This window comes from Serinus canaria, chromosome 23 (genome assembly GCF_022539315.1).
Source record: "Serinus canaria isolate serCan28SL12 chromosome 23, serCan2020, whole genome shotgun sequence".
Lineage (NCBI taxonomy): Eukaryota > Metazoa > Chordata > Aves > Passeriformes > Fringillidae > Serinus > Serinus canaria.
This window is the reverse complement of record NC_066336.1, coordinates 5,898,371-5,914,855: the sequence shown is the minus strand read 5'-3', so window position 1 is coordinate 5,914,855 and position 16,485 is coordinate 5,898,371. Positions and strand designations below refer to the sequence as shown.

Here is a 16,485-nt window from a genome sequence, read left to right as displayed (position 1 = left end):
GCAGACTCCCCCCTTTCCCCTCACAGCCTGGGGTCTGGAAGAGCAGACTCCCCCCTTTTCCCTCACAGCCTGGGGTCTGGAAGAGCGGACTCCCCCGTTTCCCCTCACAGCCTGGGGTCTGGAAGAGCAGACTCCCCCGTTTCCCCTCACAGCCTGGGGTCTGGAAGAGCAGACTCCCCCGTTTCCCCTCACAACCTGGGGTCTGGAAGAGCAGACTCCCCCGTTTCCACTCACAACATGGGGTCTGGAAGGGAAAACCCCCATTTTTTTCCTCAAAAGCTGGGAGCGCCCCTCTACCCCCGAAACTGAGGGCTTGGGAGGGGGGCAACGCAACGGGGTGGGGTGGGGGAAAAGAGCCCGGCGTGGCCGGGGGACAGTGGGAAGAGATCCCCCACAAAGAGCCCCTTTTCCCCCGAGTTCCTTGGGATGGGGGTGATCTCTGGATCCGGGGGCCTGGGAGCGGGCTGAGGTAGCGCGGGGGAGGGTAGGCCGGCCTGGTAAATGCAAAAGGCTGGTACAGAAGCGTTTTAGCACAATCGGGCTGGAAAGCTCCGACTGCAACGGGCTGAGAACAAAAAAAAAAAAAAAAAAAAAAAAAAAAAAAAAAAAAAAAAAGAAACGTGAAAAGGCTCCTTTGCTGCCCTCTGCCTGCCGAGGCTGCGGCCGCCTCCGAGGCTGGCGAAGAGCTGACATTGCCTGAGTGAAAAAACGGAGGAATCCGGGCCAATTCGCACACCTGTGGTGCTTCCACACAATCAATTAGGTTGGAAAGACCTCTGAGATCGTCGAGTCCAACCCTTCCTGGCTCTGGATGCACTGAGTTGTCCTTTTTCCCACGTGTGGACGTGCTTCTCTTCACCTCGCTTCCAGACAACTTCAGTAGAGGTAAAACTCCTTCCCGTTAGACTAGGCTGAAGAATGTCTCCAAGCCCAAGAGGGTTTTGGGGTCTGCACTTTAATACTTGAATTATTTTGACACAACAGTACAAATGCCTAACACATGTAAGCCACGGGGGAAAAAAAAAGAAAAAAAGGGGAAAAAAAAGTGGAAAAAACAGGAGGGTAGAGCGAGTGTGCTGATAAATGCCTATGATACACAAACACGGGCAGTAAATACCATGTGGTTCATTAGATATGGGCTGGGGTGATCCTGCCTTGCAGTTAAAGGCCTCTCACTTCCTCTGCCTTCTCCAGATTGGTGCCTTGTACCAGCTCCTCTCCAGCTCTGCCGCTTTTCAGTTTGCAGCCCTTTAAATGTGGAGCTGTTGATCCTTTCTGGTGTTACAATGCAACTCTTTGATGCCCAAAGCCCCTTCCTCTACTGAATCCACAAGTTTCAGGGATGCTGGGACTATGCAGGAAAGGCAAGCAACATGTAATGAAATTATGTGGAAGAGAAAGGTCCATTAGAGCAAGGAGATACCCATAAATCCTGTTAGCAGCCAAGTATTTCCATAGAAATTTCCTTATTTTAGATGCCCAGCACCTTTCCTATCCATTTCCTTAACACCATTCCTAAATCCCTGCATGGCTTCATTTACAAACCTAAACCCCAAATGTAAATTGATGGGGGAGGATCTCTTTGAACTCCTGTCTCCTTGGGTTTTAGCTCTAAATTCCGTAGTTCAGGGTCTACTGGAAAGGGCGGCCTCCAGTTCTTGGACCAGGAATCGTCTCTTGGCTTTAGACTCCTCCAGCACCGTTTAGTTAAGGATGAGCTGTGTTAACATCTTTTAGTTATGTGCTCTTTGTTGAACTTTTATTCCTCTGCTCTTTGTACCCCAGTCAGTGCAGAACAGCTTGTAAATACATGGATTTATTCTGTCAGCCTCACACTGCTTCCCTTAAACATCAAAATATTAAAACACAAAAGCTCCCCGATTACTCGTCAGCAGATCGGTGACTTTACACACAGGCAGCTTTCTCTGGAGTAAATTAAAACAACTCCTTCAAAATATTTGAGCTGAGGTGGATTGTTTCCAGATTCCCAAGAACTGTGAGGGACAATGTGCCCAACACCAGGATCCTCAGAGTGGCTGCAAAAGGTAAAGATACATCTTGGGTCCTGCAGTTAAGTCCAGATTAATTATTCTGGATTCATTTTGTTCAGCTAATGATGTTAATTGCCTGCCTGGCAGACTGTTTAGAATTTGGAACCATTTAATTTACTGCTATATAAAGATTTTGCAGTTGGGAGTGATTTTTTGATAACAGATCTAATACAAATCTCTGTCCAGCCTCCCAATTGTGTTGGCTCCCCAGTGCCAGGTGGAAGGGCAGTGCTGCTGCTTGGTTTGCAATTGTGCTTTAAGTGATTACTAGATCCAAGGCAGTACTTATACCTGCATTTTTAACATTCTGGCTGACAACATTTCATACTTTTAAAGTTATTCAAGTAACTCAATCCTAAGCAGACAGTCTACGGAATCCAGAATAGCAGAATCCAGTAAAAAAGGTGTTAGTTTTATAAAGCTGAGCACATTTTAACTGGGGAAAGCTGGGTTTATGGGCCCAGAGTACTTGGGACTTGCTGCATTTGAAGCAGTATCACTGAAATATCACTGGAAAGCACTACAGGAGACCCTGCTTTTCGGCTTCCCAGCCTTTCTGCCAGGTCTCTGGCAGAGGATGAAGGACGTTTACAGGAGTTTCCTTAATGGGAAAGGAAAGAAAAGTAATTTAAACAGTATGGTTGTGAATCAGAGGCTGAGGAAACGTTGTTATGTGAAGGGAATCCCGCTGTCAAGGAGAGAATCGCTTCTCTGTGTCTGTGCTCAAGTGGAAGCCCCAGCAGCACTGCTGCCCAGGCACAGCTCCCACGTAGTGAGGTGGAGATTCCAGAGAGATTATCCAGCCAAAGCAAACACGCTGGAGGAGTCAGGCAGGTGCTTTTGGAGGAGGAGGGTGTTTCAAACGTACTCCTCAGCCCTCCACATGACCTGTCTGGCATCCAGCAAGGCTGAGTTAGTCCTAAGGCCAAAGGAGTAAAATGCAGGTAGAAGATAGAGGTGTCTCCTCTCCATGGCTGCCACGGAGAGAGCACAAGACAGCAATGAAATTTTCAAGGCATCATGTTCATTTTTCATCAAACACCCATTAGTAAAATTGTTTTGTTTGCTTTTGACAAATCAGTTCAAGCCCACACACATCCTGCAGGATACATTACACTGGGGGCTTGAGCCTCTTTCGTTTCCCAGACAGCTCTATCACCCTGTTAGTGATCATCTACCAAAGCACTCCATTGCACATCCCTCATGACACAATAATTCCTAATATTTATACCCTTTGCAATGAATGAAAGATGCATTGATGGATAAGCCAGATACAGTATAAATATCAACAGAAGTGGCTGAACTTGATTCACATTTTCTAATGCTGTGCCCTCTTACAAATATTTTTGCTGTTCTCCTGGCCTCAACAGATTTAAAATGGTATTTCAAAGACCACTGATGACACCATTCAGTAGCTGGCAAGACAAAGAATTCATGGATGGAGTTAATAAGGGAGATAAAAGCAGTCTGTGCCCCAAACCCAACATTTTCACAGTGCACGTGGGCTGGTTGTGTGAGCCAGATGCAGAGAGCTCCAGGGATGCTACGCCGCAATCCTACAACCCTAATTCTTGTGCATTTAAGGCTGTATCTGATTAGGCATTTCTGTATTTTCCGAGTATGTAATTATCTAGCACAGTACGTGCGACTCATGGAGTAAACCCAGTTGGGAGTGGAGCACTGGGAAGGGGAGAAAAGGTCTGTATGTGGGTGGGTGGTTTTGTCCATGTCGGTGATTGCAGCAGCCTGGGAATACAGTGTGGAAAAAAGGCTTTCCTGGAAAGAAGCTGAGATGAAATCCCGCACTGTGCTGCGAGCAGTTATCACCTCCCTGTAGACCACGAATGAGTTGATAACTAGATCCCAGATCCTTGCAGGATCCTCATTAGGAAGAAATCCTTTACTCAGAAGGTGGCGAGGCCCTGGCACAGGGTGCCCAGAGAAGCTGTGACTGTCCCTGGATCCCTGGAAGTGTCCAAGGCCAGGCTGGACAGGACTTGGAGCAGCCTGGGACAGTGGAAGGTGTCCCTGCCATGTCAGGGGCTGGGGTGGGCTTTAAGGTCCCTTCCCACCCAAACCACTCTGTGGTTCTGGTAGTCTGTGATCCAGAGTACACGCTTGGGTACAGTCCCGAGCAGGTGACAGCTGAAGAAACAGAAGTTTCAGTCTTCTCAGAGTTGAAGAATTAAGGAAATCCAAGTGTCCTTGCTGTAAATGCAAGGTAAATTATTCATATTCTCTCTCTCCCCCCTCTTTCCTCCCTCTAGTTCAGTTTTGCTTTTCATGCTTTAATCGTTTTGACACCAGGCTGTACAAAAGTAATTTAAAATTAACATGACTGACACTTGGTAGATAGCAGGACCCAGTGCAGGGCTCCACCTTCTACTGGGAACTGCAGAGAGGGCCTCTGGATTGGCTGCAGGACCTGAGGCAGCTGATGGGGACTAAGGAAAAACACGGCAAACAATTAATTTGCTAATTTAGTTTTCTGTTTAATTTGAGACCAGAAAATTGTCAGGCACTCATCAGCCCACGAGCAAGGCTGAGTGGACTCAGGGCAGTGCTGCACTATTGGCAGCAAGGAGGGGACGTGTTTGATTAGCCAGCAAAGCAATTTCTCCTGTGGTACTGGTGGCATTTCACAGCGTGTTTGAGCTCTGAGGTTCTGTGGTGTGGCTTTTGTGTCACCTCTTCCCAGTTCGGTGCATTTTGCACATCTGACAATGGTCTTTTTCACTGGGAAGGAGGTGATGTGGACGTGTGTGCTGCAGAACAGCTGGGAAAAGTTGTCACCTCAAACAGAACATGCCATAGCCAGTCACTAACCTGGTACTGCCACACGGTGCCTCGGTCAGCCAGGATGCTGACAAGGGTAACTCTGCACACCGTGAGCATAATGGACCTGGATCGGGACTAATGTCCTTTGATGGAGAAAGAAATGCTCTAATTTGATTTCCTCCCTTCAGCTGCCGAGTGTGTAATTTCAGATCTGTGCAGAGTGGGCCCTTTACGCTTGGGTTTGGGCCTATTTTTGATTGATTAAATTGAATTGTATCTATTTATTTCACGCATCCAATTCAGGATTTCACTAGTGGCTCGTCAGAGCGAGAACGTGCACATTTATCGGGAGTGAGAACTCACCCCAGCCCTCAATTTCCTCTGATGCCTTTGCCGGGATTTGGTGCTGTGGGGGCGAGTGGGTGTGTGAGGAGCTGGGAACGTGTGAAATCGAGGAGTTGGTTGCCAGCAGAGGGAGCGTGGGGCAGGGCCGGGTTCAGCGGGGAGTCAGGAGGCTGGAAACGGGACCAGCTCCTCAGGAAGCATCACACAGCTCTGTAATAAAATATCCCGAGACTGTTGGAGGATCAGCATGATTTGTTTCCTTAATCCATATGAACCGAGAGATGGGATCGCGTTTGCAAATCTGTGACCTTCTTGGCCTCCCTAATTCACAGATTCCCTCTTCCCGGTTAAGTGATGCTCCCGGGAAGCCCAAGTCACTAGATGGTACTGTTGCTGTTCAATATTGACGCCTCCGCGGGCCAGCTCCTTGGGAAACTCGCATTTCTGTCGGGAGGGAAGGACGGCTGTGTAATTTGTGAGGGAGACGTGAGCGAGGAGCCGAGAAGTAGGTCAGAGCTGCTTCCTGGGATTGGGCTGTGGGAGGGGGAGTGGAGGGCTGGCAAAGATTTTGTCAGGGCTGGTTTGCTTCGAGGTTTGCTGCCCAGAGGGGCACAGGATCAGGCCCTCATGTAAACTCTGTAAAAGCTGGGTTTTGGTCAGCCTCACTCGTGGTTAAGCCCAAGCAGAAGGATGAGCCCTCTGCAGCCACAGCCTGGGGAAGTTTTGTCACTCTCTGACCTCGGGGTGCACCGAGTCACCTCCTGGCAGGAGGCAACGCAGAAAATCATAGAACCATAAAAAGGCTGATTTGGCTTGGAAGGAACTAAAACTCATCTCGTTCCCCTGCCTGCCATGGGCAGAGACACTTTCCACTGTCCCAATCCCTGTCCACCCTGGCTCTGGACAATTCCACGGATCTCCAGCTCTCCCCTAAAAGCCAGCCCACAGTGAGGAACTGGTCACACAAATTCCTGGAGCACTCTGAAATCCCCCTAAGCTTTCCAATGACATCATTGCCCGGGTCCCATCCCTGTTAGGAGGTCACCAAGCTCTCCCTGGCCAGGGTAACAAACAGGTTATTGTGCTCTGTGCTGCAAACAAGCCCCGGCCCTCCCGGCTCCAGCCCCAGCGGAGAGCAGAGGAGCTGCTGCCTGCCCGGCCTGCGCTCGGGTTTCTGTTAGAGGAGAAAGTCAGGCCAATTAAATCAGGCAGCATTGAATCTCTAATTGACATAAATGAGACAGACAGACAGCTGGGAAGACTGGGAGGAGGGGAGGGGAAGGGGAGCAGGTGCCCTGGATGAGAAAGAGATGGAAATACACCCTAATAGTACCACAGCTTTCCTTATTCTGTGTGTTTACATTAGCCAGCAACATCATGGAAAGTGTCTGAGCCCCTGCTGGATAGAAATTAGTGAAATAAATACAAGTTGCAACCATTATGGAGTTGATTAGAATGTTCCTAAAAATCTCCAAACAAACCCAAAGGAAAAAATTCACCCTCAAAAATACGTTTGAATTTTTGTAGTTAGATTAAGAAATCTAGTTTTTCCCATGCAGTCTGAACATGAGGCCTTGCAGCTGAACAATTACAAAATCATTTAAAATCATATTTGTTTAATTTTCCACATCTGAGCAGTGCTTGCCCAGGTATTTCCCCCTCTCCTTTGACCAGGGAGTGCTCTTTTGTCTTTAACAGACCTTTCAAACACTAATTTATACAGAAATAACTTATTTAAATTCATACATTTCAGAAAGATGAGGCACAAAGAGGAGGAACTCACCCAGTCCCACCCGGCACTGCAGAAGGAACCAGAATTACCAGCCCTTGCTCTGCCTCGCCCAGGGTGTGCCCTGATGGAAACAAACTGTCGGACATTTTCTCCAAACACACCTCTGCTGCTGCACAGGTGAGAAGCGAAGGTGGGAAAGCATTCCTGAGTGGATGCAGGTAACAAGGAGGGGGGAAATACAGTTTTGTCGTGCTGGTGAATCCTCCAGTAGCAGGACAGAACAGCAGTTTGGGATAATCTCTTACAAACCAACCCATATCTTAGTTTTAAAATAATCAAGATTTGCACATTGTGGTGTAAGAACCAGAAATGTTTTTCATTTACATTTCCAGAAACTTTGAGATCTCTTCCCGAAAATTTCAACACATTCTCCTTCCCCATTTTCCCAGCTGGGATAATTTTTTGCCGGCACAGGCAATTCTTCTCGGTATCCATGGGAATTGCCTCCATAATTAGATGTGCACCCAGTGCACAGATCAGAGCGCTCCAACCCAGCAGCTGGAACTAGGAGGCAGGTCTGATTAAATCTGCTCTGCCATGAGGAGAAAAGCCAGCTTTAATGAAACATCACAGGACTCCCTACCCTGTCTTTAAACAGGGCAGGAAAAGGGACTCCGGGATTACTTTGAGAGTGGCTGCTTGTGGTGTGCTCACAATTCACAGAGCAGAAAGCGAGCACTGAGTGATCCAGGGCCTTGAAACTGGGGATCTGCCTCATTAAAAAGGGGCTGATTGCCAGCAGCTTATTAAAGGGGCTCACAGTCTGCCTTCAGAACGGCAGTGAAGGTTGGAGGGGTCAGCAGGTGCAGATGGAGGTTTTCTCCTTGATAGTTTCTCCTCAAGCCAGTGAGATCAGGGTCAGCTTGTAGAGGAATAGGCACCTGCCACCATCCCAGACTGCTCCAAACCCTGTCCAGCCTGGCCATGGACACCTCCAGGGATGGGGCAGCCACATCTGCTCTGGACTATTTTCATGGGAAGTAAATGATTTCTATTCCCGCACACCCGGTTCTGCAGGTACAATGTGCTCTTCAGGAAAGGGAGCTGGTGAAAGAGGCAGATGGTCGGATGGAAATTAATAATCCCATACAAGTTCTTTATCTTTAGTTGTTGCCTCCACTTGGTGTCACAAACCCCACGACTCCTGGGGGCTTCCCCTTTTAAGAAACAGAGCTGGGAGTTGGGGTGGAGCACACGTTAAAATTCCAAGTGGTTTGGTGGGTGGGAAAAAAGCGACTTTTAACAAATACGCCGGGGCTGGGGGATCAAACAGGGCTCTGGTCTAGACAGAACCGCACTCCCTGCCTGCCTCAGAAGTTCATAGCACACCAGCTGACAGAATTTAGCATCTCGTTTCCCTAACATGATTAAAATGCAGCTCTGTGTCCTGGGGTACTGACAGCCCCTCAGATCTCTCTGCCTTCCAAGCCATGTTTCCTTTTCCGCTGCTGGAGTCGCTCCCTTAGGAAATGCGGCCCTGCGGACGAGCTGCGCTCGCGGATCCCAGCAATGCAGGTTGCTTTAGCTGGGGTTTGAACTCAGCCCTTCCTGCAATTCTATGATTTGAATATCATTTTCACAACCCTCGCAAACAGCAGATGAATGAGAGATTCCTGGCTTTGAGTCAAAAGCTGCGGTAATTAAATGTTTATAAAACACTTTAAGCATGCGAAGTGCTGTTGTAGACAAGGAACCAACAGATCTGGCAGATTGGAGCCGGATTTTAAGGCACACCAGCAAACAGAGCCCATTTCCCCCAAAACATCTCTTTTAGAGCTGCTAGGAGAGGGTTATGGAAGCCATCGCCAGGTTCCTTTTATTACAGCCAGAATAAGTGAAATCAGAATCACTTTCTTTCATGTGAATATGTGTAATTCAGAAGTTTTCCCCTCTGTAAGAACTCACCAAGCAAAGGGTCAGCTTGCTGTTCAACTCGGGAAGGAACTACCCCGTGGGAAACAGAAATTGCTGCTACTTCTGATCGCTCACATAAAACTGGAGAGCTTCCACCTGTTACAGGTTTCTAACACCATCTGCTGTTTAAAAAGAAGATGGCATTGGAGCTCAGCAGCACTGAGAGCTTATTTGATAAACCAGACGCGACACCAGCAAATCTGGAATGTTTCTGTAATTGCCAAATTCCTTTCTTTTTCTTATTTGAAGCCCTGAACATGTTTTGACTTGATCTTCATTATAGAGTGAATTATTTCTTTGCTAGAGAAAGCAGAATCCCAGTGAGCAGCAGCTGAATGTCAGGTCCACAATACTTCAGTTTTCATTTCCAGCCATGAGGGTGTTGTTTCAGCAACAACACAAATTTCAAGCAGTGTCAATGTCTCCAAAGCTTGGCCCAATGAACCGACTTAAAAATGTTTTCATAGGAGAGAACCATGGTCGCCCTGGGGTATGAGGAGCTCAAAGCAAATAATTCTTTCCATTAAAAATAAAAATATTGACCTTTTGCAGGCTGTGGGACAGAATAAACGCTCTAACCAAGGATTCTTCTGCTGCTTCCTATTTGAAAGAGATACAAACTTTTATCCCAGGAAAAACAACAGAACCCAGGAGCTCATTACACATTTAAATTGCAAGACTCACAACTACTGTTCTTAGTTTTGGTTGCAGATATTTGTAATAACAATTTTTTCTAAAACAAAAAGACTTTTCTCCAAAGGGGTCCTTGGCCATTCACCCTGAGACAAGCAGGGGTTTAGACAAAAAACACCCAAAACCTCCAAATCTAACACCAAACAGAGGTGGCAGCTCGGATTCTTCTCCAGTGTGATCCCATCAGCGCAGTTACAGCATCACCCCCACCTCTCGCATTTCTCACCCCTCCACACATCATTTAAAGTCAGTGGCTCCTTTTGTGAGCAGCCAGCTCCTCACCCCGGCACTTTCCCTGCACTTCGACAAAAGAGACCTTTTACATGTCAATTTATTTTCAGACAAGCATATCTGAAAGGGAGTTTCCCTCCGGAGTCGAATTAGTATTAATGGCAGGTGTTCAGTGGCACACAAAGGGAGGGAGGCTGAGCCGAGGCACTAAGACAGCTTGATGTTTTAATAACCAGAGGCAAGGAATGGAGTGGCAGCGGACCTGCGGCTTCCCCGGCGTGAGTGAAGGTTTTATTCAGAGCCCCCATGTACTGCCGAAAGAAGACCTTGAAATATTTTAAATGTTTTCTTTGCCTTCAAAGGGGGATTAAATTATTGAATATTCCATGAAAGCACAGCATCCACCCCACATCCCGTGGAACTCACTCGCAGTCACTGAGTACTTCCGAAGCCTCCCGCAGCCTTGGGAAGCAGCCGCGGCCACCACGAGGAGGTGGTGGCACCCAGGAGGCCTCCAGCTGCACAGTTCACCATCCACCAGTGCCCAGAGATGCTGAAAAAAGATTTACATGGACTAACTCAAAGGTGGAAACTTGGAGAGGGATTTGCATTAAAGTTTAAAAAGTTAAAACCACAGATCAGTTGCTTAGTGAAGTTTCACTATGAAAAGGAAAGAGAAGATGATTGCTGGAAAAGCTACTGGCCTTCAGTTTTAAACTGAATCTTGATGGGAATATTTCCCAGGCCAAAATACATTTATTGATGCCCTGGTGAATTTGACAGAGGTCAGCAAGGGAAAGGCACAGCTACACAGTGGGAAAGAAGGGAAACATCCTCTCAGCTGGGTCAGCCCCTACAACAAAAAAATGGCTGATTTACGCCCCAAAATAGGAAAATTTAACCTGTATTATACAGAAACAGTATTATATAGAGCTGTTCAACATTATTTTTGGTCTCCTTGACTTTGGATCAATATGTTTTTTCTGCAGAGGTTATTTCCAGGTAGACTCAGCAGTTTGAGGCTGGATTCCGGGATTTCTGCTCCCTTGAGCTTTCATTCAGACCTGTTCAGGACAAAAGCTTAAAGATCAAATCTACTATTAAATACCTGAACTAACAGAAATAGCTTTCCTTGTAAAGATGTCCTTATGTATGGAAGTTAAATCAATTTTTGCCTCTTTTAAAGCCAAGACAATTTGTGATATCCTGTGTATCCTCTTTGTCCCAAGTTACAGCTGAATGACCCCAAACTCCTGTAAGACAAATCACTCACTGCCCCCAAGCAGGCATTAGATACCCAACTTTCACCTCAAATAATGCAATTTCAGTTAATATGACAACAGGATTTTGGCAAAGGTCAGGACAAAACCGGAAAAGGAAGGAGAGAGCCCAACCCAGCACAAACAGCTCTCATATACAGAAAATTCACAAGTCCAATTTTATTGAGCACTGCAATTAAAAAAGTAACAGCACTTCGTTGATCTGGAACTAAAAATCAAGGCTTATTTTACTTATGGATAACTCAGAACAACGCAGTTAAAAGCCCCCTGGAGAGGAAGGTGTAGCCCTTGTTCTCTCTCTTCTCCAATGGGATGGGGATTTCAGAAGCTCCAGCTGCACCAAGCACAAAGTTCTTCTGATCGGAGACACGAGGGTGGCAGAGAGGTTTGATGCTTCTGGTTTTGGAGTCTGACACCACAGGTATCGTCTCATGGCCAGGCAGAACCTGCAGCAGCTGAGGGCTGCTCTCCCCCTGCCCACACTGATCTGTACCTGGTTGTCCCCACACCCCTGAGTTGTCCCCAGCTGGCCTCACACCAGCACATCACAGGGAGGATTAGCAAGGGCTGTAATGCTTTTCCTGACTGATATTTGAAAACATTTGCAATTTCATACGAATAATCAGTTATTCCCCAAACCAGGACAAGTATTTGGTTTAAGACCCCCTAAACCCCAGGGTTTAAGAGCACTGATCCCCATCCACCCATGGTGGGTTGGCATCCAACCCATTCACCACCCCAGACCTTCCCTCGAAACATAATGTAGGAAATATTCTGAAAATCTGTGGAGGTTCCTGCAACACCCAAAGGGACTGAGCCCAGCTCCAGAAAAATGTGATTATTGTATTGGTTGCAGGTACCTACCATTTGCACAGCAAGAGTCACTGTGGAGTTGTAGGGAACTTCATGCCACAAGTATTTTTAAGGAAGGCATTTTGGGTGATGGAGTGTCCCCCTCCCCAAATCTCAGCAAAACATTAAATCCCTCTCTGCTGGGGTTGGTGGCAATACCAGTAAGAAGATTCACTGTGGACTGGAGCTGGCCTCCTCCTCTCAGAAGCGCTGGACACTCAGGCTGCACTTGGAATACAGACAGAAAGAAATTGTGACTATTTCAACTTCTCACTGGCTGCTCACAGGACCTGCTTGGATGAGGGTACAGGAGAACAGCACTGTGCATCTCACATAATTATTTTTATGGAATTCTCCATTTTAGAGCCAACTGGGACTGAACAAAAAAGCAAGTTTCCTCTCTTGTGACATGATCAGCTAAAAGTAGCAGAAATTCACATGAGAACCTTTGCTGGCTCCAGTCATATCCTTGAGCTCTGTTTGCAGCCCTTGTAGCAATCCTGCTACTCCCCGAAAATGCCTCCATGGAACCATGGAGCTCTGGCAGTTCCTTGCAGGTCAGACTGGGGTGGGTATTTCTTTCTAGCATGGTTTGCCTCTAAGTGTTGGTTTCTATAAGCACAGAAGTGTCCTAAGAGTAAGAAATTCCCCATTCCTGTTGGTTCTTGCCTCATTTCAGGACTGGTTCTGGTCACCTCCCACTGAGAGAAAGTAGCATGAGAGGCTGCCCTAAGTGGCATTGCTGGTTTTCAGAGCCTGATCAAAAGCTTTGCAGCTTTTCCAGAAGGCAGACAAGGAGCACTGTCCCTGCATAGCACGGAGGAACAACCTGGGAAGGGCGGGAAATGCCCAGGAAACACCAGGGAGTGGCTGGTTCTGCAGCTCACAGTCAGTCACAGGACGGCCCCTGAATGACATGTTTATTGTACGAGTCAGAAAGAAACCCTGAGTCACCGGCTGGAGAACAAAGTTAAATTAAAAAATAAAGGGTGGTTTGGTTCAGAGGTTCTTGCTGAGGGGAAGGAAAACCCCAAATGGTAAAAGCAGCAGCCAGAGCCAGCCCAAAGGTTTGCCAGGGATGAGGTTCTGTCATCACCCCCCCCCCCGCACAGGTGACAAACTCCGCAGTGATGGGAGAGCATGGAGATAGGAGAGCAGAGGGAAGGAATGAGCCAAATCTAGGAGGTGTCCTGGCCTGCTGAGCATCTGCAGGAGGGCTTGGAAAAAACGTGGTGTGTTTTGTTCAGAGATCTGAGCTGCTGGCTGGGCTGGGGGAGCACAGGAGAGAGGGAGAAACAGAGGCTGCAAAATCCACCTTACATGGAACATACACACAGGACTTGGAGGGGAGGGAGGTCCTTTGTGGACACAAGTGCTGCTGGCTGGGAGGCTGCAGGGCTGGCTTTGGGAAATGTATCCAAAGGTTTGAGTGAGGAAAAGCCTCAAAGCCTAAACCCCAAGTGTGGCACGGTCTTCCAGCTGCTGTGGAGCTGGAGAGGATCAGTTCCAAGAAATGCTGCAGCGACAACAAATACCTTGGTCCTACATAGGGAAGGGTGAATCAGAGCTGCTTTTTAGTGCCACTTGACATCAGTTATACATTCTAGTTCTCATATACATAGATGGATTTCTTTATAAATCGACAATTTACACGTCAAAAAAGTTTTACAGTGAAGTTCTCTCAGCAAAGATCAGTCCACATGAGGAGGAGCCAGTCTTTCAGGAGCAGGAAGGCACTTGGCCTCTTGAGAGCAAGTCCCCAGGGGAGCTCCTGTGCAGACCCTGCCCATCCCCTGTCCCCCTCTTCCGCTGGTGTGCAAAATCCAGGCTGTTCCTGCACCGTGGGGCCTCACAGGGTGGTGGAGGGGAGCTTCTTCACCCGCCTCTGTGCCAGGATGGAGGATTCGATGGGCTTCAGCTGAGGGCTTGGCTTGGAGCTGTTCAGCGCCGAGTACGTGGCAGCCATGGCACCCTGGAGAGGGGCACAGAGGAGTCACTCAGGTGCAGGAGAGCTACTTCAGACTCATGGCTTTACAAGACAGGGGACCAGAGCAGCCACATCCACCAACAAAGCCAGAAGCATCTTTCTTGGTTTGTTAAAGAATCTCCCCTTTTTTCCTCCCAAAACCCCCTGCTTGTCTGTATTGTCTGCCCTGGCTCATACCTCTCCAAACTTCCCTCCTGCTTTCCCAATCGATTTTGTACCTTTACAAGCTGAATGTCCTGGTGATTGAGCTGGCTCTGGGGTAAACTGTCCTTCTGGGTTATCCACGGATGCTGCAGGACCTGCTTGGCTGTGAGACGCTGGTGAGGATCTACATGGAGCATCTTTGATACCAGATCCTACAGGCATCATTTGAAAAGTCAGACTTTAGAAGATTTCATAATTTAAATGCAAAAAAAACCCACCTGCGTACGCCCCCGGATTAGGATTTAATGCAGAGGCCAAGTTTAAAGTCCCCAGACATCAATGTCTTTTTGTATGAAATATGTTTTTGGCAGGCCTGGGGGGTAGAACACAGAGCAAACGCCACATGGGTCAAGCACGAGGTTGGTTTTCCATGCAAATATCACAGCCAGAGCTGAAACAAAGCTGCTGTGAGGAACTTGAGTAGGGTAGAAGCTGCAGTGCTGGTTTTCTTCTCTCTCTTGTGTGCTCCCTCCCCAACCTGCTCTATATTTGCCTCGCAGCAACCCCAGCAAATATCAAACCCTACCTTGGCCATGTCAGAAATAGTGTCCCAATTGCCCCCACTGATGGAGAACTTCCCCCCTCCTATCCGTGTCAGGATCTCTTCTGGAGTGTCACTGGGACCATTTGCAAAGGGAGTGCAGCTGGGGAGAGAGGAGAGAGCCCTGGATTTACTGACCCAGGCAGGAGGAGTGATGCAGCTGTCCCCACAGAGCACTCTGGGGACAGGGGTCACAGCCCCAGCCACTGCCTTACCCTGCCAGCATCGTGTACAGCAGGATCCCCAGGCTCCAGATGTCACAGCCCTCGTCGTAGCCTTGGCGTTTCAGAACCTGAACACAACAAGCAAAGGGAAAAAAGTGTGTTTGGTTCCTGTCATTGATCTCATTTCAGAAGAGGGGCTTGACCTGGATGCAGTCCATATGCAAAGCTTCCAGAGCTGGACAGAACAGCAAAGTCTGGGACTAAAATATCAGGATTCAAAATAGATTCACTACTACAAGTGGTATTTCTGTAATTGCCTCTTCCAGGGCGGGATGGAGATGGGAACAGGGCAGATCCACTGTGCCAAGTGGGAGCACAGGTTAGGGAAAGGACAAGGGGACTACTGGAGGGTCTCAGGTCAGTAAGGTGCTCACCTCGGGTGCCACGAAGTTTGCTGTGTAACAGGGGGTCATGAGGAGCCCGTTCTCAGCCCTGAGCTGCTTGGCAAAGCCAAAGTCACAAATTCGGATGCTCTCGGGGTTCCCTGATTTATCCACGTAGAGGATATTGCTGGGCTTCAGGTCCCTGTGAACCACCTGTGGAGCCAAGAAAGGGCTGTGCTTGTACCCCATGTAGATAAAGGTCTGAAAGCTGCCTGAGGTCACTCATGCCCTGCTTTGGCCCCACATCTGCTTTGCCAAGAGGGCAAAGAAGAAATAAACAAGAAATAATTGTGATGGGCAGAGTTACTCCCTGGAGGAGACGGAGCACAGTGTAATGCCAGGGAGCTTCCAGGAAAACAGTCGTGACCACACTCACCCCTTGGGAATGCAGATACTCCACTGTTTTACAGATCATGTGCAGGACTGAACTGGCTTCTCTCTCCGAGAAAAATTTCTGTCTGAGGATTTTATCCAGCAGCTCCCCTCCCCTCATGAGCTCGGTCACCAGGTACACGTACTTCCCATCATCGTACACCTGCCAAAGAAAACATAGGTGGGGTAACCAAAATGTGCTTCCACAGCTTCCCTTTTGTACTCCCATTGCCACGGAGCAGACAGGGATCAACAGAGGTGGCTCTGGGCATGCTTCCTCACCCCAGAATCATGGAATATCCCAGTCTGGAAGGGCCCACAGGGATCACCGATCCAGCTCCTGGCACTGCCCAGACACCCCGACAATCCCACCCTGGGTATCCCTGGCAGTGCTGTCCAAGAGCTCCTGGAGCTCTGGCAGTCTCAGGGCCATGCCCTTCCCTGGTGAGCCTGGGCAGTGCCAGCACCCTCTGGGGAAGAGCCTTCTCCTGACAGAGAAACAGCAACACGTGGAGCTGGGTCGCTGGGCTGCCCCTGCCAGCCTGCACTTCCTGAACCAAAGCACAGGGAAGTCTCTCAAGCCACACTCACATCTTTCAGGGTGATGATGTTTGGGTGCTGCCCGTACCGCAGCAGGATCTCAATCTCCTCAGAAGGATCTCGCTTGCTTTTGTCAATCACCTGCAAGAGTAGGGACACACTGCAGCCACCATGGATGGGGAAGGTGCCAGGACAAAACACACAAGCTGAGTTTGGAGCCCTGCAGAGCTCTTGTGCCGTATCCTCTCTGTCCTCTCATCTCTTTAGCTCTAGAAATACCTAATTTGCTTCATCAGTT

The 16,485-nt window shown here is 48.3% G+C and overlaps 1 protein-coding gene and 1 long non-coding RNA gene across 5 annotated transcripts in view; one reads left to right on the top strand and one right to left on the bottom strand.

The window, feature by feature from the left end:
* The first annotated feature begins 486 nt into the window (after positions 1-486).
* On the top strand, positions 487-10,787 carry LOC108963386 (uncharacterized). Its single transcript, XR_003945123.2, has 3 exons — positions 487-885; positions 6,928-7,083; positions 9,433-10,787. It is a non-coding gene; the product is annotated as an uncharacterized LOC108963386 (long non-coding RNA).
* A 432-nt stretch (positions 10,788-11,219) lies between these two features.
* RPS6KA1 (ribosomal protein S6 kinase A1) overlaps positions 11,220-16,485 on the bottom strand; it is a 32,333-nt gene continuing 27,067 nt past the window's right edge. For all 4 annotated transcript variants that reach the window (XM_050983294.1, XM_050983295.1, XM_018923669.3 and 1 more), the window contains 7 exons: positions 16,239-16,328; positions 15,652-15,810; positions 15,267-15,428; positions 14,884-14,960; positions 14,654-14,771; positions 14,142-14,279; positions 11,220-13,908 (listed from right to left, as the gene is read on the bottom strand). In XM_050983294.1, coding sequence (XP_050839251.1) covers positions 13,786-13,908; positions 14,142-14,279; positions 14,654-14,771; positions 14,884-14,960; positions 15,267-15,428; positions 15,652-15,810; positions 16,239-16,328 — 867 coding nt within the window. In that variant the 3' untranslated portion in view covers positions 11,220-13,785. The remainder of the gene's footprint in view (positions 13,909-14,141; positions 14,280-14,653; positions 14,772-14,883; positions 14,961-15,266; positions 15,429-15,651; positions 15,811-16,238; positions 16,329-16,485) is intronic.